The sequence below is a fragment of the Pyxicephalus adspersus genome, chromosome 11, assembly GCF_032062135.1.
Source record: "Pyxicephalus adspersus chromosome 11, UCB_Pads_2.0, whole genome shotgun sequence".
Lineage (NCBI taxonomy): Eukaryota > Metazoa > Chordata > Amphibia > Anura > Pyxicephalidae > Pyxicephalus > Pyxicephalus adspersus.
In genome coordinates this window covers 56,413,143-56,439,670 of record NC_092868.1, presented here as the reverse complement: position 1 = coordinate 56,439,670, position 26,528 = coordinate 56,413,143, and the positions used below count along the sequence as shown (strand labels likewise).

General features: G+C 42.9%; 1 protein-coding gene across 1 annotated transcript; it reads right to left on the bottom strand.

Annotated features, from left to right (window-relative positions):
* Window positions 1-626: 626 nt before the first annotated feature.
* LOC140340272 (F-box only protein 44-like) lies at window positions 627-24,338 on the bottom strand. The gene is made up of 13 exons (XM_072425329.1): window positions 24,117-24,338; window positions 21,715-21,983; window positions 20,028-20,154; window positions 19,080-19,175; window positions 18,435-18,570; window positions 16,957-17,105; window positions 10,454-10,463; window positions 9,652-9,776; window positions 7,663-7,700; window positions 5,110-5,236; window positions 4,488-4,583; window positions 2,988-3,123; window positions 627-918 (listed from the first exon to the last, which is right to left on the bottom strand). The coding sequence occupies exons 2-13, from the start codon at window positions 21,968-21,970 to the stop codon at window positions 784-786; spliced, it is 1,431 nt and encodes a 476-aa protein (XP_072281430.1). The 5' UTR covers window positions 21,971-21,983; window positions 24,117-24,338; the 3' UTR covers window positions 627-783.
* Between the last annotated feature and the right edge of the window lie 2,190 nt (window positions 24,339-26,528).

Below are 26,528 nucleotides of genomic sequence, written 5' to 3'. Positions count from 1 at the left end.
TAATGCGACTTCCCTTATCACCCCAAGCTGATTACTAAAATGAACTTTCACTATCTCAGATTTATACACTGACCATCTAACCATTGAACTTTAATATGATCTTTATTCATAATTATATAACCTAATTACACCATCAGAGATACCCCCAATTTAACGTGGTGGCTCCATTGGTTTTCTTTTTTCTGCCTTTTATTCCTTAATAACACATTTTCTGTCCTTCCATAGCTATATACATTTCTCTATCATGTCATTGTTGGAAACCATGGCTGTCATCCTTGATGGATTATTACACAATATAAGATATGATATGATAAGGATGTGTGTTATCTTTTCTGCTCACAGAGTGACAAGGACAATGCATTTCTAACAGGATTTAGAGATGTGTTCTGTACTTGTAGAAAATGTTCTGAAAACAAGAAAACTAAAGCAGTCACCACATCCAACAACTGTTCATATGCAATCTATGACATTGTTGTATTAGCGATTTGGCATGTTAATTCATCCAGGTTCATTGGTTCATTGGGATATAGAATAATAATCACTGATTATAGAATAAGTCCATCAGCGACAGATTTATTTGTAGAGTAAAGAAAAGTTTGATGATGAAGGAATTATGCTTTATTGATACTTGGGGTTACAGACAAATGACAATTCATATCTTGGTATAAATATTTCATTATTATATATCCACGTTCATATTAGATTAGAATTCAGACGTTATAAGCCCAGATTTGGGATTAGTAGCTGCGATTGTCGTGTGTCACATGTTCACAAAGTTGGATCCTAAATCATTATGATGACGCTGCTGTTGGTGACTCGTACTCCATACCAGCCGGCCCAGGTCTTTGTGTCCTTCCCGCCATGCTCAAAATAAATGTAGCGCACTCCTGGTCCATAGTTGCTGAATGTATGAGTGATCTATAAGGAAGGGAAGAGGAATTCAGTCCAATATAGAATGAATTAGGGGTACTGTAGATAAAATCCAAATTGTTTCTTGTAACGGAGGAAAAATAACATCCACAGATATGTAACAGTTTCAGCCCGTGCAGTGTTCCCATCCTCCAATTCCTATGATGGAAGTGCGGTGCACCATGGATGCCATGTGTTGAATGCCACATAGACCACCAATGGAGGGCTGGAACACCTGGGCCACAGGAGGGCAGAATGTCTCTGTCTTGGCAGACCTGCGATCTTTATCATATGTAAGGGTCAGCAGGGGCCCGTTAATACTTTTTGCTCCCCTAGGCTGTCTAGCTTGTGCTGTCCCTAACCAACAGACTTTGAAACTTTCAAACTCAAATACACGGAGGGCCGAAATGAAAAACTTAGACTAAATTGTGGGCCAAGAAAAGTGTTTCTTGGAAATAATCATTTAGGAAACCAGGAATAAATGGAAAGCAGCAGAGGACATGTTGGGCAAGGAGATTATTTGTGCCCATTATTGTCTATAGCTATAACCATAGTGGTAAATGTTGGATCAGGATATTGTGTGGCAATAGCGTTACTGTGCCGAGGAACAAATTTAGATCAATCCCCTGCATATTACTGCATGCCCCTTTTGTGTTCTTGTTTCTTCTTATTGAGATTCATTGTTTTAATTTGCCAGAGAATGCAATGTGAAACCAAATGAATTGCTGCATTCACATTGCATTCCCTGGCACAGTAAAACAATTATTATAACAATAGCTCTATGATAATTCCTGATAATAATAATCCTGATAGCTGACCTGTCAGTATAAACTCCGCGCATAGGCTGCTGTTCAATAGACACGAGTGATGCTGCTAATACAACTCCCGGCATCACTTGCGTCTATAAAATGCGGGGCCACGCATAGGCAGAGAGGTCGATGGTCCAGAGACACGAGTGATACCGGGAATTGTAGTAGCGGCATTGTATTTGCGTCTATAGAACAGCAGCTTAATAAGAATTGCACCTGGCCCACCCGTACTACGGATTGGAGTAGCGTCGGGCCCGCTGCAATTCATTTTGGGGGCCAAAAAAAAAAGGACGTGCCAGGCCACATTTGGCCCGCGGGCCAGATTTTGATACCCCTGATGTAAGGTGTTCTACAAGAAGAAAAGAGAGTGTAAGGAGAGCAAAGAGAGAAAGGGAGAGAGAATAGAAGGGAAGGAAAGAGACAGGGAGAATAAGTGAGAGGAAGAGAGGGCGAGGGGAGAAAAAGGAGACAGAGAGAAGGGGAGAGGAGAGAGAGAATGAGGGAGAAAAGGAGAGGGAAAGAGAAAGGGAGAGAAAGGGAGAGTGGAGAATAAGAGAGAGAGAAAGACAGGGAGTGAAGAGAAGGGTGGAAAAAGAGAGAGAGAGAGAGACGGGGTTAAGATGGAGAGAAGATAGTGGGGAAGAAAGAGAGAGAGCAAATAAAGAGGGGAGAATAGCGGGAGGGAGAGGGGAGAGAGGCGGTAAAGAGGAGATATAAGGAGGGAGAAGCAAGAGGAAGAGACAGAGGGAGATAGTGAAGGGGGAGAGACAGAGAGGGAGGCGGTAGAGAGAGAGAGGACAAAGCAAAGAGAGAGGGGAGAAGAGTGGGAGGGAGAAGGGAGAGAGGAGGTAAAGAGAGGGACAATATAATAGAGAGATGAGTGATAGGGGAGAGCCAAGGAAAGAGAGAGATACAGAGGGTAGAGAGAAAGAGAAGGAGCGGGAGAGGGGAGAGAGAAGCAAGAGAAAGAGACAGAGAGAGACTGAAGGGGGGAGAGACAGAGAGGAGAGAGAGAACAGAGCAAAGAGAGAGAGGGGAGGAGAGAGGGAGAATAGAAAGGAAAGGGAAGATAGGAGACAGCCAGAGAGGGAGAGAGAGGCAGATAGAAGGGCATAGAGAGAGAGAAGGAAAGAGGGGAGAAGAGTGGGAGGGAGAGGGGAGAGAGGGGGTAAAGAGAGGGAGAATATAATGGGGAGAGAAGAGTGATTCCTTCAATACAAATGTCACCCTCATGGTGGAATCTGTAAGGAATTGCACTTATAATATTACATGTTTCCATTGGCTGTTGCTCCCCTCCGGTAAGACCACGGGTTTGGGGTGAAACTCATGTAAAGTTTTCTTGTCTTTAGAAAGTAGTTGGATCAATAGCTCATACTCGCAGCCACAGTCCCTCCTTCCTGCAAACCTAGAGGGGAGCAAAATTTGCAGATAAAATGTAACTCCAACCTTTTGTTATATATAAGCAGACTACAGTTTATATATTACATCCCACTTTCAATTTGTTTGAGTTTTCCTGTAATTAGACAATATGACCAAACTTTTGTGGACACCCGGCCATGACACCTACATGAGTTTGTTGGACGTCCCATTCCAGAATCATGGTCATTCGTATGGATTTGGCCTCCCTTCCGAAGCTAAAACATTCTCCATTCTTCTTGGAAGACCTTCTATAATATTTAGGAGTTTCTGTTGGAATTTGTCATTTGTAAGGTCGGGTACTGATGTTGGATCTGATTCATCCCCGAAGTGCTCAGTAGGGTTGAGGTCTGGACTAAAGGTCCCCCTGGTAAAGCTGTAACCTTATGTAGCTGGGTTTGTGCACCCGATTATAATCATTAGGACTGGTGATCACCTTATATCCCGCTTTTACTGCTAAATACCTTTTTATATGCAAAAACATTTTTACAAAACCTTGAAATAAAAGAAGATATTTAGCAATAATAGTGTGATTGCAATGGCTGTAACCAAGTCTGAACTTTAGCCTGCTGCTCTGGGAAATGCCGGCTGAACTGCTTCCAGCTATGTGTGGGATTTTAAATATTCCGTTAGGCAATAAATCGGAATTCTGGTATTGCTCTGTAATCCATGCAACTTTTCAGCTTTCACTTTCCATCATAATAATTGTGGCAGCAATCCCTTCCTATCTTTATGGCACAACAGTAGAAATGCAGAGACATTGATTGTTTGCAAACCTGATATTACAAAGTATAAAAACATATTTCTGAACTTACAAATACCTGTTCAACATAACAGAAATCTAATTAGATAAAAACTATCCCTGACTCGGATTGGTTACATTGTTCCCAGCTCTCTCTGGGAGAGTTTCTTTAACATGGGGGAACCCTTGAAATAACTTTCAGCTCTTAGTGAACCCCTCCTATAATTCCTATATCCACAGATCACAGTATATTAGCGTTGGGGTCAGTAGGAAGAACTTCTCTTACTTTTATGGTCAGTAGGAAGAATGTCACCCTTACAGATAGCCATAAAGACCATTGGTGTCAATAGGAAGCACACATTGCTCACTGCTGAAGGAAACCCTTTTAACCTCTGGAGGACGTCCATTGAGCCCCAGGCTTGGCTTATAATATTATCACAACTTACCCCAAATTACTATAAATGAGAACTGCTTGTCATTTATAGGAAGCTTTCCTAATGGATTTAACCTTAGCTACACCAATGCCCATTCACACAAGATTCATTCTACAGCCCCCCCCCCACACCTTCACCACCTATGTTAGCGATATTCTGTAAATAGGAATCTCTTACCAGTCCGTGATGACAATACTCGGCTGGAAATTGTCCATAATGTCATCGCTGAAACCTTCGTTCTTCAGGTTAATGAGCTGGGACTTCTTGCAGGACCTGGAAAGGTCAAGATTTATAATATGCTTTATACTTATCTGGCTGCTTTACCGTAATTGCGAGACTTCCATTTTCCTTATCGCCATTATTTCTATATGAAGTTTTAAAAAAGCAAAATTGGGTAAACTTTTTCGGTCAGGGGCCACAATCTGATATAAAATTTGACAGAGGGGCGAGGCCGATGGACGAATGGGCGGGGTTATGCCATCATGATGTCACTGAACGTGACCTCATGTTGGCAGAACCCCGCCCACTCTCCCATCTCAGATCTGAGCCTGCGATGCCTGCCAGGACATAGCCCGCCCATTTCCACGAGCTGGGATACAAATGGGGGACGTGTTCCACTTGGGGTGGCACCGGCAAGAGCCACGGACCACCCAAAGGGCCGGAGAAACAACCTTACTGGGCCGTATATGGCCCCCGGGCCGTAGTTTGCCCATGCTTAAGGAATTGAAACTGGAATTGAATTGAGCTCCCTGCTAAGTTCCCTTTAGAAAAGCCTTAGAAGAAAGTAAAGGGGTCTTACCTATAAGAAGTGACAAAGTATTTGGTGACAAATGGATTTGGTATTTCCTCTCCTAAACCTCCGGGCATATCTTCAATCTTCCACTTATCACCACCATTTTCTTTTATTGTCCAGCCATTAAAATCATCTAAAAAGAGAGAAGAAAATATTGAAGTGAATGAAAGAACACGGAATTTAGATTTGACGACAGTTTCTCTGTAAATCATTCTGTATCGAGGATTTATAAATATTGTATCATAAAATAATTGCAACTCTCTCATTTAATCAATCATCATCTCAATCAGTTCATACACAAGCCCATAGCAGTAAGATTGGTGCAGCAGTGTGCCTAGCATACAGACTATCCGCAGCGTGAGATCACCTATGGCACTGCGGCCTCCATGAGTCAGGAGACTGGGAATGGGATGGAGAGAGAAGAGAGAAGAGAGGGGAGAAGATAGGGAGAGAAGAGGGTAAGGAGAGAGATTGGGGAAAGGGCAGGAGAGAGAGGATAGATAAAGGGGGAAAGGGAGTGAGAGGTGTGAGAGACATAGAGATGGGAGAGATTGGGGAGAGGGAAAGGTAGGGATATGAGATAAGAGAGATGGGGGAAAGGATGAGAGAGAAAGAGAGGTAATGGGAGAGCGGGATGGAGAGAGAGGGAAAGAATGGATAGAAGGAAACAATGAGAGACAAAGAGAGAAGGGAGAAAGAAGGTCAATGAGAGAGAGGGAGAGGGGAGATAGAGGAGAGAGAGATGGGGGAGAAAAAAGAGGGAGAGGGGAGATAGAGGAGAGAGAGATGGGGGAGAAAAAAGAGGTAGAGGGGAGATAGACGAGAAAGATGGGGGAGAAAAAAGAGGGAGAGGGGAGATAGAGGAGAGAGATGGGGGAGAAAAAAGAGTGGGAGAGGGGAGAGAGAGGAGAGAGATGGGGGAGAAAAAAGAGAGGGAGAGGGGAGATAGAGGAGAGAGGGGAGAGAGAGGAGAGAGATGGGGGAGAAAAAAGAGAGGGAGAGGGGAGATAGAGGAGAGAGAGATGGGGGAGAAAAAAGAGTGGGAGAGGGGAGGGAGAGGAGAGAGATGGGGGAGAAAAGAGAGGGAGAGGGGAGATAGAGAAAGGTTAGTGTGCGTGGGAAAGGGGAAGCGAGGGGAGAGAGTGAAGAAGAAAGGAAGGTAGGGATATAGGATAAGGGAGATGGGATGAAAGAATGAAAGGAAAGTGAGAAGGAGAGAGAAAGAAGAGGACAGTAGAGACAGAAAGAAAGATATAGTAGACAGAGGGGTAATTAGAGAGAGAAAGGAAGTGGGGAGAAAGATCAGAGTTGGAGAGAGGAAGAAGGAGAGGGGAGAGGGAAGAGAGAAAAATGGGAGAGAGTGGGGAGAAGGAAAGGTAGGGATATGAGATAGGAGAGATGGGGAGAAAGAATGAGAGGAGAAGGAAGAAGGAGAGAAAGAGAGGGTGAGGGGAAATATGGGTAATGGGAGAGATAGGGGAGAGAGGAAGTGGGGGGATAGAGAGAGAGGGAAAGAATGTAAGAAAGGAGTCATTGAGAGAGAGGGAGAGGGGGAGAGAGCAGAGAGAGAGAGGAGAAAAGAGAGGGATAGGGGAAATAGAGGAAAGAGACAGAGAAAGGTATAGGGGAGCAGAGAGAATGTAAAGAGAACAGTGAGTGGAAAGGGGGAAGAGAGATTGGAGAAACAAATAAAGATGGGAGAGAGTGAGGAAGAAAAAGAAAGTAGGGATATAGGATAAAAAAGATGGGGTGAAAGAATGAAAGGAAAGGGAGAAGGAGGAAAAGAGAGAGGGGGCAGGAGAGGGAGAGAAAAAGAAAGAAAGAAAGAAAGAAAGAAAGAAAGAAAGAAAGAAAGAAAGAAAGAAAGAAAGAAAGAAAGAAAGAAAGAAAGAAAATGGTGAGTAAAAAGAGGGGTAATTAGAGAGAGAGGGAAATGGAGAGAGAAAGATGGAAAGAGTGGAGAGAAAGAATCATTGAGAGAGGGAGAATGGAGAGGGGAAGGTAACAGGGTGAAAGGAAATGGGGAGAAAGATCAGAGAGAGATAGAGGAAGAAAGAGAGGGAGAGGGGAGAGAGTGGAAAGACAAAGAGAAATTGAGAGCAGAGAGAGAAACAAACGTGAGCGGAGACAGAGAGTACAGGATTTGAAGGGGGAGAGAAAGAGAAGAGATGGAGAGGAAGATGGGGAAGAAGAGAGAGAGAAGTGGGAGAGATGGAGGGAGAGAAAGGAAAATGAAGGGGAGAGAGGAGACAGAGGGAATAGTGAGAAGGATGGAGAGAGGGCCACAGTACAGAATAATATATGGTAAGCCAGTATTGGGAAAAGCTCAGAAACTTAGACCCCAGACAACACTGTAACAGGTCATTTTTTCTGATTGTCCACTTGCAAACTCAGTCCCTTATTAAGTAACCAAATACCACTTTTTATTATACTTTCACTTAAATGGAAAACACAGACTGGTTTTGTTAGTATGAGAAATAACAATTCTGTATACATGAGCCCCTTTGTTCCTCTTAGAATAATACAAATGATGATAACAAAAAATAACAGATTGCTCACCCAGAGCCCATGGATTATTGATGAGGTTCCTCTTCAGGCTAGACCAAAGAAAGAATAATATTAGTTAAAGATTAACTAACACACATTAATCAAGACAACAAAGTAATGCACGTCTCTTTTGTTCTTTAAGTGGTTTTGTTTTGCTAAATTTGATTTTTTAAAATACAAATAGATATTTAGGGATATTTATAAATGATTCCCCTGTCAATTCGTCTGAAATTCGCTGACAAATGAATTCCACTCTATTTCAGTTCCTATTAAAACAATAACTCGTTCTGCCATCTAGCGGACAATTGTCAAAGTGCACAGTTCTCATAATAGGAAATTATATACAGTTAAAATTCAAAAATCCGGAAACCTCCAGACCCGAGGAGTGCCAGATTTTCTAAATTTCCGGATTTTTGAAAGTTCCACACACAGTCCAGGCTTCCTCTCACAGCACCCTCTCAACGTGTATTTAGGGCATCAAGCAAGACCTAACAACTGTTTCTGCAGAACAGCGCCATCAAAACATAAGTGGCTAAACAGTGTACTACAGTCCTAGTATTAAAATGCTATCTGAAATTCATTCCAGAAAATTGAAGGAAACGGAATATCGTTGGGCGGATTTTGATTGTCAACTGTATGTGTAAATGAAAATTGTGAGCGAATTTAGAGAGAATTGACAGGGGAATAATTTATAAATACCCTCTTTGTGTAATTTTAAACAGGAAAAGTTATGCTAAAATGTTTTTCTTTTTTACAGGAAAATATGCTGCCTAAAAACTAACATGGATGGAAGTGTACATTTTGAGCAAAACTAAAAAAATATAATTAGAAAAAAGAATTAAAAAAAAACACTTTTCTGTTAGGTTGCCCTATCTGATATTATATAGAGAGCTTATCCCCTTTGATCTGCAGAGGGATGAAACAGAGTAGATACAAAAGTCACAATGTTACTTTGTATCTCCTTATCATTTATAGACATTGTGCCATATTGTCCATTTATTGCAGCAGCTCCTACTCTGTCAGCATCTCCTGGCTGTCATTTTGAGAGCTAGGAATAGCTGGTATGTTCCAGGGAAGCTAAAAAAAATCAATTCAATTTCTACTGATCATACAAGTAACCGTTACAAATGAACTAAACTAGCTAAATATTCTGTGCAGATTTTTCATTAAACACTGTCTGCAAAATGCAATACAGACAATAGGAAATGAGATTTGCCTTCAAATCCCTCCACAGGTATTGTCCCACTTACCTTTCTGTCCTGATAGCAAAATACCCCCCCAGCCGCTCTCTTCGCTCCTCCAATGACCAACTAATGACTTCCTCACTGATAACCTCATCACATGCACAGCTCCAAGACTTTTCTAGAGCCGCCCCAATTCTCTGGAATGGTCTCTTCGTTCTATTCGGCTTGCTCCTACTTTCTGCTCATTTAAAAGAGAACTCAAAACCCAACACTTCACCCTCACCTACCCGTCTTCTTCTGTCTCCTAAACCCTCACTACTTCCCACCATTCCATATCCCCCTCCTATTGTGTGATACTTCCCCCACCTCCTAGATTGTAAGCTCTTCAGGGCAGGGTCCTCTCCTCCTCCTGTGTCACCATCTGTATTATTCTGTAATTTGCAACCCCTATTTAATGTACAGCGCTGCGTAATATGTTGGCGCTATATAAATCCTGTTTATTATTATTATAATAATAATTTTAACATAGAGGGGTTTTAGAGTTTTTTAGGCTGTAAATGCTCTGACATCAGCCTAACCCAGGCAAAGTCATTGATAGAAGCTTATTTACAGCTTTTTATTAATATAAGGTAGAGTTGTAGAACATACAGCAATAAATGATGTTTGACCTAATTTTTCATTTGTTTCCTAAAATTGCTTCTGACCCAAAATAATGATTCTACATCAGTTTATCCAGCCTTTCCCTATGTTGCATTCTGTGCACATGGAGATAATAGATCTACAACATGCTGAGCAGCTCAGAGAACGGCAATCTTACCTGTATGGTGCCCACATATTTGTAGTTCCAATCTCACAAAGTGACCTGGATCTCACCTCCTCTATATGATATAAGACAAAATAAATCATGAGAATTAAAATCAACACATAACCAAAGGTCTCTGTCTATCTATACAGAATTAGAAGTGGTTAGCGCTCTGCTCCAGGACACTATCTGCATGGAGTTTGCAGGTTCTCCCTGTGTTTGTGTGGGTTTCCTCCGGGTACTCCGGTCTCTCCCACATTCCAAAAACATGCAATTAGGTTTATTGGCTTCCCCCCAAACTGACCTTAGACTGTATTAAAGACATATGACTATGGTAAGGACATTAGATTGTGAGCTCCTTTGAGGGACAGCTAGTGACACAACTATGGACTTTGTACAGCGCTGTGTAATATGTGGGCACTATTTATTAGCTACTAATAATAATACCAGAATTTACAGACAGCATATGGAAATACTAAGATGTCTCTGGGTCCTGAGGAAGCTCCTTTGGTATAGGGGACGTGTTGGATGACTGAAGGAGAAATTGAATACAAGACTTTTCTCAGCTGTCATGTTCTAATATCAGTGAATTTGTTACAAATCTTCGTAGTATTTGTTACTCACCCCTAATTCTATATTCTTCCAACCTGCAAATTATAAATTGCTATTTCTAGATTGCACCCAAATCATTTTTACTATTGCCCTAGAGAAAGAACCAGCCTGCAGGTGGATGGTGGTGGACCCATTGGGTGGCCTGGGACTTCTAAATGCCGTACCCATACATATGTAAGTAACCATAGCCAAAAAAAGAACCTACCTTGTCACCGCTGCAATGTTCAGTAAAGAGCACATTTCAGGCACTACCATTTATACTCCAAAAGAAAATGTGAATTTAGCTCCAGACTTACTGTGTCAACAAATGTCTTAAATAAATAAATAAAGTGGTGCATTCCTTTCCTTTTATTGTCTGTCGGTGCCACCACAATTACATTTATATGACCATGAAAAGGAAGATAAGCAGGTTTTGTGGCAATTACTTGTATATTTGTTCTTTTTTATATTACAGAAAACATAAATCTTTACAATAGGTGATACAATCAACATAAAAAGAAATTTACAGTCATAGGCTTCCACACCTTGCTTCTGCCCCCTTAAAGTCATGGGGTATTTGGCCCTTATGCTAGACACAGCTTTTCCCAAAATAATTTAAACAGAGCATGGCCCCAGCCTGACGCTTTATGCTGTCTGGCTTCTTCAGGGGATGTGTATGTGTTGTTATATAGAGTGATGGTGATTAGATGAGGAATCATCCTGGTATTATCCGTTTCAGCAACACTCCAAACATCACACCACGACTTGGCAGCAATTCCCACAGCATCATTCTTATCCATGAATCAAGAACTGTAGCTGAAACTAATTCAACCAGCAATGCTTCCCCATCTAATCACCACCAGAGGGCAGCACTACGTAAAGGCACATACACATCCCCTGAAGAAGCCAGACGGCGAAACGCATAGGAATTGGTCCGTGCTCTGTTTATATTATTTTAGTAAAAGCTGTGTTTAGCATAAGGGTCAAAATACCCCATGGCCCTAATGGGGCAGACCCCTATGACTATGTGCATTAATTATTATGTTGATAGTAGGCCAAAAGCCATCGAGGAAAGGAGCATGACTGAGGGGGGAAGGCCAGAAAGGTTTGTGTAAATAAAAGAAGAGGAGGGAAGTGGCATGATGAGGGAAAATGATATGATAGGAACATAAGGAAAGCAAAGGGTGGGAAAAGACAAAGATTGCTTGTTTAGGTGGACTGGTAGAGGGGTGGACAGGAGTGGTTTGGGGGGAGTGTAGCTCTGTGACTTATGGTAACGTGCCACAGGTGTTGGATGGGGTTAGGGCTTTGTTGTAGGAACTGTTACAGGCAAATGGGGTAGGGGGGGTAGGGGGACTGGGCCTGAAAAGGGGGTAGGTGGGAGCGGGGGGATTGGAAAAAGGGGATAGGGTGTTGGTGCGGGGTGTGATGGACAGAGCTTGAGCGTTTTAATTTGGCTAGGCAAGGGGGCAATGAGGGTAGAAGGAGTGAAGAGGAGTTACGGCGTCATCGCCTGATCCCGTGTAGCTTTGGGAATTGGCTGCAGGCCTTTTCCATTTTAGTGAGTGTGGGGGGAGAAAGGCACCTTAGAATTGCTAGGCTCCTTTTGGATGTCTGGAGGGTATCAGTGAGGCTTATAGGGTGTATGGGGGACAAGCCTGGCTGAAGTATGATGAACAATTCAGGCCACGGATGGCGGTCTGCCCTACCCCTCCGGTTTCTGGGCTCTGCAACGAAAGGGGACCTATTGGCAATTTAACAAGTGTGGTGTAAATCTGGCAACTTCTGTCGTTTTCGGCATGAGCGTATCGGTTGCGGATTAGCACGTAATTTTGCCCGCTGTGGGAAGCAGTTCTGTCCGCAGGGGGAAGTGCTGGAAAAAGGGAGGACCCAAGTGAACATAGAAAGGATGCGTATCTTTCCTAAAAAGAAACCCGGACAGGGCGGCTGCCCGGGTTTTGGAGGAGGGGTTTACTTCAGATTTCAGTATCCCATGTGATATTGTAAAGGTCCCAGCGGTACCACAGAATTTACGGTCGCGCTACCCGGAGGTGGTAAAGGAAAAGTTAAAAAAGGAGGTGAGTTTGGGGTGTATAGCGGGTCCTTTTACCGAACACCCTATGGGGGTTCTTGTGGTGTCTCCACTGGGGTTGGTGCCTAAGAAGGAAGCCAATACTTTCAGATTGATTCACCACTTGTCATACACTACGGGGGGTTCAGGAAATGCGTCGATTGATCCCAAACTGTGCTCAGTGTCCTATGTTTCTTTTGATAGCGCCATTTGTTGGGTAAGGAAATTTGGAAAGGGGGCGCTGTTAGCGAAGGTGGATATGGAGGCGGCCTTTCGGTTGCTCCCTGTCCACCACGAGAGTCAGAAGTGGTTAGGTTGCACATGGGAAGGGGGTTTTTTGTGGACCGTTGTCATGGGCTGCTCGGTTTCTTGCCCGCTGTTTAAAATGTTTAGCATGTTTTTGTAGTGGGTGGTGCGCGACTTAGCAGGGGTGCGATCTGTATTACATTATTGAGATGATTTCTTGTGTGTGGGTCTACGGGAGTCTAGGTTGTGCAGGGTGTTACTGGGCACTTTACAGATTGTGGCTGACAGGTTTGGGGTCCCCCTGCACCTGAAAAAACGGTGGGTCCCATGACAGAGCTGTGGCTATGGCCATGGAATGCAGGCTTCCTGAAACTAAGTTGGCTGATCTGAAGAAGGAAGTACGGGAGGCTGCTGGAAGGCGCAAGTTAGGTTTATGCCAGCTGCAATCACTGCTGGGTAAGCTTAATTTTGCGTTTAGAATAACGCCTATGGGAAGGATTTTCGCAAGGTGATTGGCCGTGGCAACTGGGGGGTTCGATGCCCGAGTCATTATGTCCAGTTGAATGCTGAATTGAGGGCGGATTTGGCAGGAATTCTTGGAGGAGTGTAATGGGAGGGCGTTATGGATGGCGGGGCCAGTGACCTCGGTGGACATGGATCTCTACACGGATGTGACAGGGTAAGGTGCGTATGGTGCTTATTTTCAGGGCCCATAGAGTGCAGGCCCTTGACCGCAGGGCTGGTTTGGTGGGGAATTTGGTTCTATTGGAATTGTTCCCAAATGTGTTGGCGGTTGAATGGTAGCTTTGTCATTTTGCCAATAGGCGCATTTGTTTTCACTGTGACAATCCGGGGTGGTGCAGGCAGTGAATAAATGGTCTGCTTCATCCCTGCCGGTGATATGTTTGCTTGGACATTGGACATTTGGTTTTGTTGTGTCTGCGCTTTAATGTGTTTTTGTGGTTGGTGCATATTCTGGGCAAATCCAACGTTGTTGCGGATGCTTTGTCTCGGTTGCAGTGGCGGAGAATTGACTCCTTGCCCTCCGGAATTCTGGTGAGTTGTAACAGACTCGTGATGTCTCTGCTTCAACGGTCAGTAGCCAGGTCCACATAGTTAGCGTACAACAAGCTAGCGTACATAGTTAGCGTACAATCAAAATTGGGGAAATTCCTGCGGTGAGTTTGGTGGTGCTCATTCTAATGATGATTATGTATGTTTGGTTCTGTGTTTTATTTGCAGGGCCATTGAACTTGGTATGTCCGTTTCTGGGTTGAATAAAAAGATGGCCGGTCTGGCCTTTTGGTTTAAATGTTGGGGTTTACAGGACATTCCTACGTGTGGTGGGTCGCCAGGAGGGAGACGGTCCACCCTGAGGGTCGCCAGCTGGGCATATCACATACAGAGGGAGTACTTCGCTGGATTGGGGTCCTGGGCATGTTGTGGGGAAGGGTGCTGCCCGAAATCCATAATTTTTCTAGGATGGATAGGCCACTGGATATAGAAGTAATTCACTCTGGTGGCAATGATTTGGGGGTTAGGTCCATGACAGAGCTTATCAAGGACATTCAATGGGACTTCTTGAGGTTGTGCACTGCCTTCCGTAAGATGATAGTAGTGTGGTCAGGGATGGTGGGCAAGACCAAATGGCGGTGGGCGTGATCTGTGACCAGGTTGAACAAGGCCAGAGTCAAGGTTAATAGGGAGGTTCATTGTTATGAGCGGGGGTATTGTTGTTGGCCATCGTGAGTTGGAGGCGGATTACCCATTGCATCTTCAAGGTGATGGGGTTCATTTAAACGCAGTGAGCATTGATTTGTGGTGTATGGGACTGCAGGAAGGGATACTTAGGGCTCTGCAGGTGTGGAGGGGCGCAAAGTATAAGGTTTTTTTACTTGTAGCGCAGTGGTGGTGTGAGGTCCTCATGGGACAGAATGTGGTGGTGGTGTTGAATTAGTAAAATGTTGGTGTGTGGAGAGCCATCTATGGTATGGGGGTCTCCAAAAGTTTTAAGGGGTTAAGAGTTGTTAAGGTTGGTTATGATATGCGTGATTGATTTTGTTCCCGAGATGGAGGAGTGGCGTCAGGGAGCCGGTCAGATATATCAATTAAAGCAGATACAGGTAAACGGTGGTGATAGAGTTAAAGCCGGCAAGGACCTGCCACCTGAGGGGAGGAATTTGGGTCACCTGTTTGTTAATTTTTTAGAGATGGTTGTAATGTAAATAAAAGTTACAGTCTTTATATGATTACAAAGTTGTAAAATAATAAACGGCCATATGGCCATTTACACCATACCCGCAGGTGTCTGTTGTTATTGTAAAGGAAGTATATTGCTGTAGGAGGAAGGAGTGTGTTGGTTAAAGGAGGGCTCTTGCATACCGCAGTCATGTATCACTTTATTATAAAGATGTTCTTCCTGTATTATGAAAAAACAAATACACATGTAATTGCCACACAACCCCATGGCTTTGATTATTGGTTGATGACATCTAACTGCCCATCTTGGACGGTATTTTGTAAATGTAATTGTCTATCGTACCCGTCATTGGGGCATGTGAGCGACTACGAAGAGTCGTTGATGTGATTAGTGATGGCAGACGATTAAGAGGTGTAGGGTCCTCGTTGAGTGTGCTTTGTGATAGCGATGGGACTAAAGTTCCATTACTAATAATTTGTGCTGTGTACTATTGTGGCTCAGTGATTATTTCTGGGGGATTAGGTGCTGAGGAACCCGAGGGTTCGGGTGCTGGTACTTGTGTAATGTGCGATCTTTTCATCCTTTGTGTATCTGTGGGCGATATTTCCGGAGTGACCCTTTTGATACCTTGTTTCTTGTAGCATTTATATTACCCTATCGAATTCTGAGGTTGATAATGCGCATTCAGAGACCATCACATCGGTGGTCGCCATTGTTCCTTCATCTTGAGCAGATTTTTTCCTTGGTATCCATTGCTTCTGATTCTGAACCCATTTATAGGCTTGTTGGGATATGAAAGCTTGTTTATCTTTGAGGATTTCTTTCACCTTGCTTGCTACCAATTAGGAATTGAACTTTTGTAAAAAGTTTTGAATATCTATGGTTTTGGTAGTGAAGGCCTCCGATGACAAAATCTCTGCATGTTGATGATGAAGCATATCTAGTTCCTCCTAAATTGCCTGTAAGTCTTGGCTATGATATTTAATCAAAATCTTTTTTTTTTTCTAAAATATGAAATGATAATTCCATGACTATAGTTTACCTGTTTTGTATTAATCTGTTACTAAGTCTATGATAGGCTTAAGCATGAGGGATTTATTGATTGATATGAAATAGTATATTCAGTAGCACTAATTAGATATGACTACATTCATTGCCCCTCTCTCTTTGTGCTCTAGTCCCTTTTGAAACAAATCATTCACTTACCATTGGAATATATATGAATAAAGAAAACTACTAGTTTGGAAACGATTGCATCAATAGGTGAGAATATATGTTAAAATCCAAAATAGGGATTAACTAGTTAATTGATATTGTCTGATGCACACTCACAGATAGAGGTTGGGTAATGAAGGGTTTCAAATCCTCACTTGTTTGGCTTGTCACTAAGATGTGAAAATGCAATCAAAGTAAACTGTTAAAGTGAATTAGCCTCTTTCATTTTAACCTGAAGCCTGTACCAACCTGATATAGGATACCTGCATTGATTGATCCTGCGACTCATTTATCCAGAAAACAGATTGTTCTATTGATAGCAGTAAGAGCTTTACATGTCAATACAATATTTGCATAAAGATAATGCTGAGTTGGTATAATGAATATGTAAATGTCTGTATTAAATAGGCTAATGAACTCCTGATGAAGCGGACTTTGTTCTGAGAAACACGTCGATACATCATTCGCCTATTCATTATGTACTAACCTCTGGATTTAATATGTACCAAATTTTAGATTTTTGTGATGTTTTAAACCAAGTTTTATGAATTATAAATTAATAAAGCATTGGATTATTTCTAAATATATTGCTTGAGGTGTTCAAAAAATATTTATATGCTTTAAAAGGCCCAAGGCCAATGACTTAGCCAAACCAAAGTGTCTTGCAATGTTAGATTGAAAGGGATGTGGCATATTCTAATCATTTGCTCTAATGTAAAGGAGCTAGCTGGCATATATTTGTTAGAAATTTGTCATATTTCAAAACATAGCCTAATATTTGCAAAATATCAATGACTGCAATAAGTGGAGGACTGCACAGCATACATACCCCAAAAACTGGAAGGGTTTATCAGTGGGAGTCATCTGCAGAAAGATTGATTAAACAAACACTTGATCAGTGGGCCAAGCACTGGGTATTTTTACACTTTGAGATCCGGTCCATAGATATCACACAGTACATAGTGATCAGAAAAATAACAATATAATATGTCTGTGCTACGTGCTGAGGTCTCCGGGGTCAATAAGAATGCTGCTGTTGGTCACTCGAATGCCGTACCAGCCAGCCCAGAACTGGGTGTCCTTTCCCCCATGCCGGAAAAGGATGTACCGGACTCCAGGTCCATAGTTTTTAAATCTGTGTTCAATCTACAAATTAAAAAAAAAAAATATTAAAAGTCCACAAAACTGCAGTTCAGTAACCTCTACTAAGCATATGGGATTTACCATAGTGCTAGGTGAGCAAATAAATGTGCAAAGAATGCATTACTATTACAAACTATCAGTACTCATGATAGTGGAGGCCATGTCTTGCATGGCTGCATACTGGCGGAGGACTGAACCCCCCACCCCAGGGGCGGCTGTAGCCCCGAATTCAACAGAATAGAAGACCTCATTTCCTCTGCCAGAGGAGCAAGCAGACAATTATTTAATACCTGGTGTTACTGGTCTGAATTCTTCTCCTCTCAGGAATATAGAAACCAGTTGGACCCAGCGCAATCTATGGATATCTGAGCTCCCATGATTGGCGAGAATGTCTGGGGCAAAGGGCCTTAGACAGTTAGACTACTCCCCCACATACATGACTAGCTACACCCTATCGCATACTCTATCCAATCGGTGGTCCGTGGCTCTGGCTGGTGTGCCCCCCAGTGGGGTCAGGAGAAGGACCCAGCTGGGGGGGCACTCCGACCAGACCTGTGGAGCATGTCTCCTGTATGGATCGCAGGCTCAGGGCAGTGGGCGAGTTGTGTCTCTGTACACAACCCAGCCGCTCTCCCATCACAGGCTCAGACCTTCGATGGGAGAGTGGTTGGGTTCTGGCATCATGATGTCAATCTGGGGAAGTTTCTCCCCCTTTGAGTGATGCACGGCTCCCTGTGCATGCACGATTCGGAGTCCATGAAATGAGTGGTCCGTGAGGTCCAAAAGGTTGGCCACCACTGCTCTATCCCATACAAAAGTATTTTGAACACTGGTTTGAACCCTATCTGCTGGAGGCACTAGTTAACCAAATATCCCTCCTTTATACCCTACCCCCTGCACCCGCTCCTTTACCCTCACACTTCCTGTACCAACTCCAGAACATTTCACATATGACTTACCCTGAATGTATACGTTATTATTTTGGTTCACTTTTATATGCAGAACTTGTACTACTGCTTTCATACTTGTTATTCATGTTATAAGATTCTCCTATCCCAAAACCCATAAATAAAGGATGTTAAAGCATTACTATAGGCACACTGATTCCATAGATGGATCCAGACTGCAGGGCCATGACCAACAGGTCTAACAGTACCAAAGCCCTGAAGGAGGAGCATCAATCTAACGAAACATGTCAACTAACAGAATTATACTGAATTCAATTTTTTTGGCTCTCTTCACCTTCCTCTACAGTCTGATATAAGCAGCAGATGATAACCCCACAATGTGCCCTTTATACATCAGATACCTAAAGGTAGTGGACGGAGATACCTGAGACCACTTGGCGTCACTCCATTGCTCTATGAAAATCTGATCGGGAAGAAAGCCTTCGATGATGGTCTTCTCCTTGGATAGCAGCTGTACATCTAACACGTACATACTCCCACAGTCATGTCTAGCAGCATACCTAGAGAAAAAAGCACAGGAACAATCTTATTTATTTTTACACACTTGTGATTTGCATGGTTCCATTTTCACTTTTTGGGAAGGGAAACTACAAGAAAAGGAAGAGAGCAAAAGTGATGGAAATCCCCTCTTAGATAATTGGCACCAGAACACATTGACATTGGAAGATTTCACCTTTTTTATGTCTGGTGGAAGCTTAAAACTAGATTCCCCATCACTTTCATGATCATAGTAGTCACGAGGACTTAAATGTAAAAAGTTAATTTTCCCAGCAGACAGCAACAGAAGCCTGGTTACCCCAACTGCATCCAACAAACAAAGATTCTGGTTTTTACATAAATTTTCAAATTAAAAAATTAAAAAAGCACAGTCAGGGCAAATAACTCCTGATTGCATTGAAATTTGGGTAACAAATACAAAGTATGTATTAGGGGAATCCTTTCTGCCAATCTGTGCCTCCCGAAACCTCAAGTCTAGGACATAAAATGTTATCATTTGAGCAACTCTTACCAGTCCCTTATGACTATATCTGGCTGCATGGCATCCATCCAATGTCCGGGGTATCCCTCCGCCTCAAGGTCAATCAATTGGCTTTTTAAACACATTCTAAAAGAAAGCAAAAAGATATTTACAATGTGGTGATGTGGATTTGGGAGGGAGTGCAGGAGAGGGTCCTCTGTGGCTCCTCAACTTGTAGGGTTGGTTTTTGGGAAGATGGGATGGTTGTAAAAGTGAAAGTTTCAATATATAAAAAGGAACAAAAACCTAAATTCTTTTACGGTCTGTACAAAGCTCCCCGTCCACCCTAACACCCAGGGGTGTCTTGTGCTTAAAGCAGCTGTCATTCCCAAGGTCCCCTGCACTTCCATGCACTGCACAACTTCATGAGTACTGATGACGGCTCGTCTCAACCCCTGTACCATCACATTTGGTGCCATTTATGGAAACCAGCTGAGTACCTACCCAGGAGGAATAAGACCCAACTAATAATGATAAATGTCTAGCAAAAATACACTTGGCCCTTTGAGGACAAATTGAACAGCATCATGAGCCTAACAATGGGGTTTTATTATCTAGGATTGCAGAGTTCATACCACTATGGAGGAGCAAATACGACCAAGAAATAATGATTAGAATGAACTTCTCAATATTTTTGCTACTAAGGGTAAAGAGGTAATTTTTAGAAAAAGTAAATCTTCCAAAAAACTTCTCAGTAATATTGAATCATACGCCCAATACTTCTTACAGATACCAGATAATCATGTTGTTAGAAAACATGCAAACCAATCCAGTTGTAGTGAAAAAACTTTATAGGATTTTTATAAGAGCATATGTTGTATAATTTGTATTTTTGGCTTTTTCTTCTGTATTTGCTTTAATGCCTATTCATCTTTTGTGACTGGAAGTGAAATAATTATCCCCCTTTTCCAGACTGAAAAAAAAACATGGCTTACATACCCGTAAGAGGTAACAAAGTAATCTTTAACTTTTTCGTCTGGAAATGGCTGTCCATGGGCCCCTGGGAGCTGCTCAATTTTCCACTCATCCCCGCTGTTTTCTTCTATATTCCAGTGCTGGAAGCCTTCTGGCAAAAAAAAAAAAAAAATTCTCCCTAAATATTTAAGCTCACCGTTCACAAAGAACTTGAGAACCCGCCAGGGAGGATTAGGTTTCCACAAATTTCCACTTAAGGGAGATAGAACTAGCTAGAACACACCCAGGAGAAATAGGAACCAACTAAGGACCCACCCAGGATTATAATCCAACTAAAAGCTCACCTAGGAGCTCAGCCAGGAGCACAAGGAATCAACAAAGAGCCCATCTAGAAGAGAAAGGACTAGGTAGAAGCCCATCAATGTGAACTAGGAATCAGCTGAGGACCTACCCTGGAGGACTAAGACCCAACTAATAATACACTCAGAAGGATTAGGAACAGCCTACCTATGAGAACCAGGAACCAGAAGAATTATATCCCAATCTAAAGTCCACCTAGGAAACTAAGGACTAAGTAGGAACCCGCCTAGGAGAATTAGGGATTACCTGAAGACCCAGAAGGATAAGGGGACCAGTTGAAGATCCACTTAGGAGGATTATGAATCAACTAAAGGCCCACTTAGAAAAGATGGGACTGGTGGAAGCCCACCAACTAGGAACCCACTGAGGCCCTACCCAGGAGGAATAAGACCCAACCAAAAATCCATCCAGAAGGATTAGGAATCAACTAACAGCCACCTAAGAGAATTAGGAACCAGCAGAAGACCCACCCAGAAGAATTATACCCTAACTAAAAGTCCACCTAGGAGAATAAGGGCTAAGTAGGAACATACTCATGAGGATTAGGGATTACCTAAAGACCCAGGAGGATTAGGGGACCTGTTGAGGATCAATCCAGGAGGATTAGGAATCAACTAAAGACCCACCTAGAAGATTTATCACTAGCGGGGAGCCCACCTATGAAAACTGAGAACTAGCAGAAGACCCACCTAGGGGGAATAAAACTCAACAAGAAGTCCACTTTGGAGAGTTATTACAGGGTAGGAACCCACCCAGAATGATTAGGAATCAATAGAGTGCACTTAGGAGGAGAGGTAAGACTTGCTAGGACCCACCTAGGAACCATCACACCCAAGAGAATTATACCCCAATTGAACGTCCACATAGGATAATTATGACAAGTTAGGAGTCCACCTAGAAGTAGGAAGCAGAAGAGGATCTACCCAGGAGGATTATAAACCAACTAATAGTCCATCCAGAAGAATACAAGATGGAAACCCACCTAGGAGAACTAGGAACCCACCCAGAAAAGTTAGCTTTTCACCCAGAAAAGACTAGAAAAGACTAGCTTTCAGTCCACCTAGGAGAACAAGTAACCAGCGGAGGACCAATCCATGAGGGCTATAACCCAACTAAGAGTCCACCTAGGAGAGGAAGGACTAGTTTATAACCCAGGATGATTGGGAAATCAGCTAAAGATCCATCCAGGTGTATAAGGAACTAAATAAGCGCCCGCATAGCAATGTAAGGACTAGTTGGGGACCCACCCAGGAGGATTATACCCAACTAAAAGGCCACCTAGGAGAGTAAGTATTAGAGACTACTTGAAGACCCAGAAGTCCATCAAAGATAGTGAGAGAACTCTTCTTACCTGAAGCACAGGAATTTTTAAGTAAATTCTTTTTTTTCAGGTGGAAGAAGCAGAACATCCTCCAGTCCGGTGGGATCCGCTGGGATAGTTTAGAGACGAGTCCATCTCGCTGACACTTTTTCTTCCACAAAGCAGGCGAGTCAATAATATCCCTCCATAAGCTGCAAACCAGCCGACAGCGCAGAATGAGATCGTAGGCGGGGACGAGGGACAGAATTTCCAGTAGAGCTCCCTCCGGAATGCCACTTAGGATCATTCTGTACTCTGTTCTATTAAAAAAAAAAAAAAATAGAAAAAGAAACTTATCAGACTTGGAGATCACAACATTTTGCCCCTGCGTTATATTGCTAGAAATTACAGGGGCCCTCAAAAATGTTACAACCCCTGATCAGGGGGCAAGGAATGGCCTAGAATAACACTAGTGAGCATGGAGCGGACAATCTGCACCTATTATGAATGTTGCAGCCAGACTCATCCATCCTTCCCACCGCTCCTCTTCTGGTGCGTCTTCTTTTAGTTCTCTCCATTGGCTTCCATTTCACCTTAGACTCAAATTCAAGCTCTTCAAATCCCTCCACAGTTCTTGTCCCACTTACCTTTCTGACCTGGTAAAAAAAATACCCCCCTAGCCGCTCTCTTCTCTGCTCCAATGACCTACTAATGACTTCCTCACTCATAACCTCCTCACACGCATGGCTCCAAGACTTCTCTAGAGCTGCCCCGACTCTCTGGAATGGTCCTCCTCGTCCTATTCAGCTTGCTCCTACTTTCTGCTCATTTAAAAGAGCCCTCAAAACTCAACGCTTCAACCTTAACTACCCATCTTTTTCTGTCTTTTGAAACCATCACTACTTCCCACCACTACATATCTCCCATCCTATTGTGTGTAAATTCCCCCACCTACTAGATTGTAAGCTCTTCGGGGCAGGGTCCTCTCCTCCTGTATCACGGTCTGTATTAGTCTGTCATTTGCAACCCCTATTTATTGTACAGTGCTGCGTAATATGTTGGCGCTATATAAATCCTGTTTAATGATAATAATATTAATAATTATAATAACCTGCACCTCTCAGGGCCTCCATTTATATCCTTGGATATTTTTGCTGGCTTACACGTTGCAGCGAGTTAGTCTGAATCAGTATTCGGCTGTGCTGCAGGGACACATGGGCCCTCCCGAGTCACGGGGCTGTAACCCAAACAAGAGGAACTATTAGTGTGCGCTCCCCCAGCATGTCAGGGCAGGTGGGATCAGCACTCATTTACTGGCGTGGATTTATTTAGGGCGTTCAGGCTGCTTATTACTTCTTTGAACTTGCACTTTGCAATAAACAATTCACTTAGCTTAGTAAATGCAGCAAACATTCACTTTGCTAAGAATACACGCTTTAACAGGAAGGGCCCGAACAAAGACCATCATGGCAGGGATTTTTTATTTTTATGAGCACAGATTACTGAAAATGCTGCAATTACAATAATATATGTTAAAACTGCAGTGGGATGTTATAGATTAGATTCAAGAGAACCTGTCACTAACATAAATGCAGGTAAAAGCAACTGAACTTGTTACATTTTGATATACAATCCTCTCTCTTTTTTGTAAGGGTCCAAATGCTTAGTGTGCTGGCCCAGCTCCACCACCTCTCCTTTTACCTAACTATAATATAAACTAGGGGGAATATTATACAGCATCACCTAAGAGTCTAAGGGGGCTGCTTGACGTTACATTGTTGATGGTGGAACACAGCAGTAGTCCCATGTCTGGGGCCCCTGGGTTCTGAGCTGTGGGGACCCAATTAAAAAACACTGCCTGGTCAGTTTTGCTGCTCATTCATCTGTATTTGTTTTCTTATTACAACTATGGGGCCTGGCAGCTCACAGCCCAGGGGCCCTTGGATTCCCCAATTTGCATGCCAGATTTAGGGGCCCCAAGGGTCTCAAGATAGGAGCCATTAGCACCCACATTTTTGAATCTGTGACCCCCATATCTCTGAACCCCCTGGAGCCGGGGGGCTTACATTCTGTGTACAGGTAAGCACTAGTTTCCCTTGTACACCCCTAAAAATATTACACCCATACACCCCACCATTCCCAAATATTGTGATGTGCAGCGCAGGTTGCTGCTATAGAGGGCTGCAGAGGTTTCCCATTAACCCCCCAATCCTGATTATTGGGGGAAACCCAAAATCTGACACCACGCCAGTTTCCGGCTTTTCACCTTTATTCTAGTGATCAGAAATAAGACGACGAATGAATAAACGAGTGAATGACAACCATTGTTGAAATGCTCAGCTGGCGTTTTCTGGCAGTTTTTTTTTTAGCAGATGACAAGAATGACAAAGCCGCCCCCTTCATCCCCAAAAACACAAATTATTCTACGTCACAGACTGGGGGGCTCTTCTTACCTTTCTATGCAGGTGGTCCGTGTGCCCTGATGAATAGAAAGCTCTCCACTCCCAGAAAGCCCCCAGGGGAGATTCACCCTGAACTTTCACTTTCATACATCATTATGAGGAACTCTGCCGGGCGGATCAGGGGTCCCCTACCATGGAAAGGTTACATGACCACTTCCTGACGCAGCCGGTGTGTGTCAGCCCGATTTCCCAGCAGTCAGCGGCTGACGAGGCGGAAGCGTTTAGCAGAGGAGATTAACCCCTTCACTGATCCAACATTTCCTATTTTCTCACATTTAGTCCTGAAGGGGATTTAAACCCACAAATATAATTTTCTGAGAAGTGAGACGCTCCTATTTTTTACTCCATATTTATGAAAACTTTTTAATGAGGTTAATAAGACAATGTAATAAATAGAAAAGTAAAGTACATAACTATATAAAAGCACTATATATAAAAAATATATAAATGAATATAAAACTTTCAGGTCTCAGGGATCCCTTCTATAATGATTATATCCATTAGCATGGTGGTCAGTGGGATGAATTCCTCTTACATTGCTGGCCATTGGGAAGAATGTCACCCTTACAGATAGCCAAATTGGAGATACAAAGTGCTCAAGGAACCCCCAGCAACCTCGGGAGGAACCCTGAAATATCAGCCGAGCAGAGATAAAGCGCAATATTATTTCTATCAAAAATGCAACAAAAGCCAAAGAAGCAACGAGACCAAACGGACAGAACGGAGGATTCCCGAAAAAGTGATCCAATGAGGAAGGAACATAAGTTGGAAGGATAAGGATGGAAGGGTCAATCTCTGTGATCTTCATTTAGTACCAAAAGGTGAAAACATTGGCGTAATCTTCATGTGGTTCAATGTAGCAATAAAGCTTTCTCAAGCGTCATAGAAAATATGGGTGAATGTGTCCTTCCGTTGGGTAGTTTTGATACACTCCATGTGAAAAAGTTGCAGCTTTATATTAGGTGCATAGTGGGTGGTGCAGGAGATCTAACAGCGGACGATTGTCTTACTCTCAATGGCACAGATAATGTGAGCCTGGCACCTTTGCCACGCCATTCAGCCGTGCCCAATAATGCCCATTTGGGGGTGATGGGAGGAAGGAGAGTAGAGGAAGAGTCTCCATGCACCAATAGGACTTGCTGACAGGTCAGACCCAAAGACAATGGAATAAAGTTGCCCCTGAAGCTGCACTTTTGGGACACTCGCCAAAAAAAAGTTAGAAAAACATTGCTTGGATGCAATATATTCTAAGAAATTGGTATACTAAGTATTCTAAGTTTGGTGTTTCTCTTTCTCCAGATAAAATAATAAAATACTTGTCAGGTTGATTTCATTGGATGGGAAAGGCAATGCATGACAGTACACCTGGGCAACATAATAAAAGATTCATGCAAATAGCTACACAAAGGTATGAAGAAGGTGCTATAAGGTGTCCTCCTTCCTGTCCAGGTGTAATAAGGTAATCAGCTCCCATTACCTGTCAGTGGTTCCATATACACAGGATCAGTACCTGACGTACAGACAGATCTTAGTGGTCCGGTTTGTCCATCCCAGGGTCTTTGTGAGCAGAAAGCTCACCTGTTAGCATGTATAAGGGAGGAGAGCCAGGTAACTACACCTGGATAACCTGCAGATCAGGACTGGGCAGCCCCCTCCCCCACACACCTGTGTGTAGGATGAGCTCCCATTTCATATGTCTCACCTGTCCAGGATGGGAAAGGCAACACATGACAGCACTCCATCCTTCTAAAAATGCTGCTTCCTTGGCTGTCATTCTGCTCCTTCTACTCTGACTCATAACAAGTATACAGATGGACATTGCTGTATCTTACCCCTCCATATATATGTTGTTTCTGCTTTAGGGCTCCTTCCCATTAGGGCATTATATTGATGTGCTGGGTTGCTGATCATTGTTAATGGCACCTCATATGCACCTTAACAGCTCAATGCAGCTCAATGCAGCGCCAATCATTGCTGTGCAGCATCCAGTAACCAATGCAAGCCATAGCAATGTGCATGCTTTTTGCAAAATACAATGCTCAGTTATGCACTGCAGGAACCATATTTGCATTCCTTTGCAAAGCAAGCATACAGATTCAGTATATATAGGCTAATAAAGATGTGTGCATGTTTTTACTATCTGCAGAGAGCAGTACTGATAATTTTAGTACTTATACAGCTGGCTGCTTTCCAATACCTTCATTGCTATTTTCCCAGAAAGCATTCTCATTATATGAGCATGCTTCCAGCTTTTATTAGGCCTATAGGAATGGCATTTAAAATGCCTCCAGCATGCTAGGGATGCATTCTTTTACAAATTAAACTTCATAATCTTAATATGATTTTTAGCCTAATTATGGCACACAGTGCGGCATGTTTAAGAAAGCATTGTTTTCCCTGTGA

Coding starts and splice junctions, on each gene's coding strand:
- LOC140340272 (XM_072425329.1), bottom strand. CDS start 21,970: ATGATCCTAAGTGGCATTCCGGAGGGAGCTCTACTGGAAATTCTGTCC. Junction 17,106..18,434: donor GTGACGCCAAGTGGTCTCAG/GTATCTCCGTCC, acceptor TTTAATTTGTAG/ATTGAACACAGATTTAAAAA. Junction 4,584..5,109: donor TACTTTGTCACTTCTTATAG/GTAAGACCCCTT, acceptor TGACCTTTCCAG/GTCCTGCAAGAAGTCCCAGC.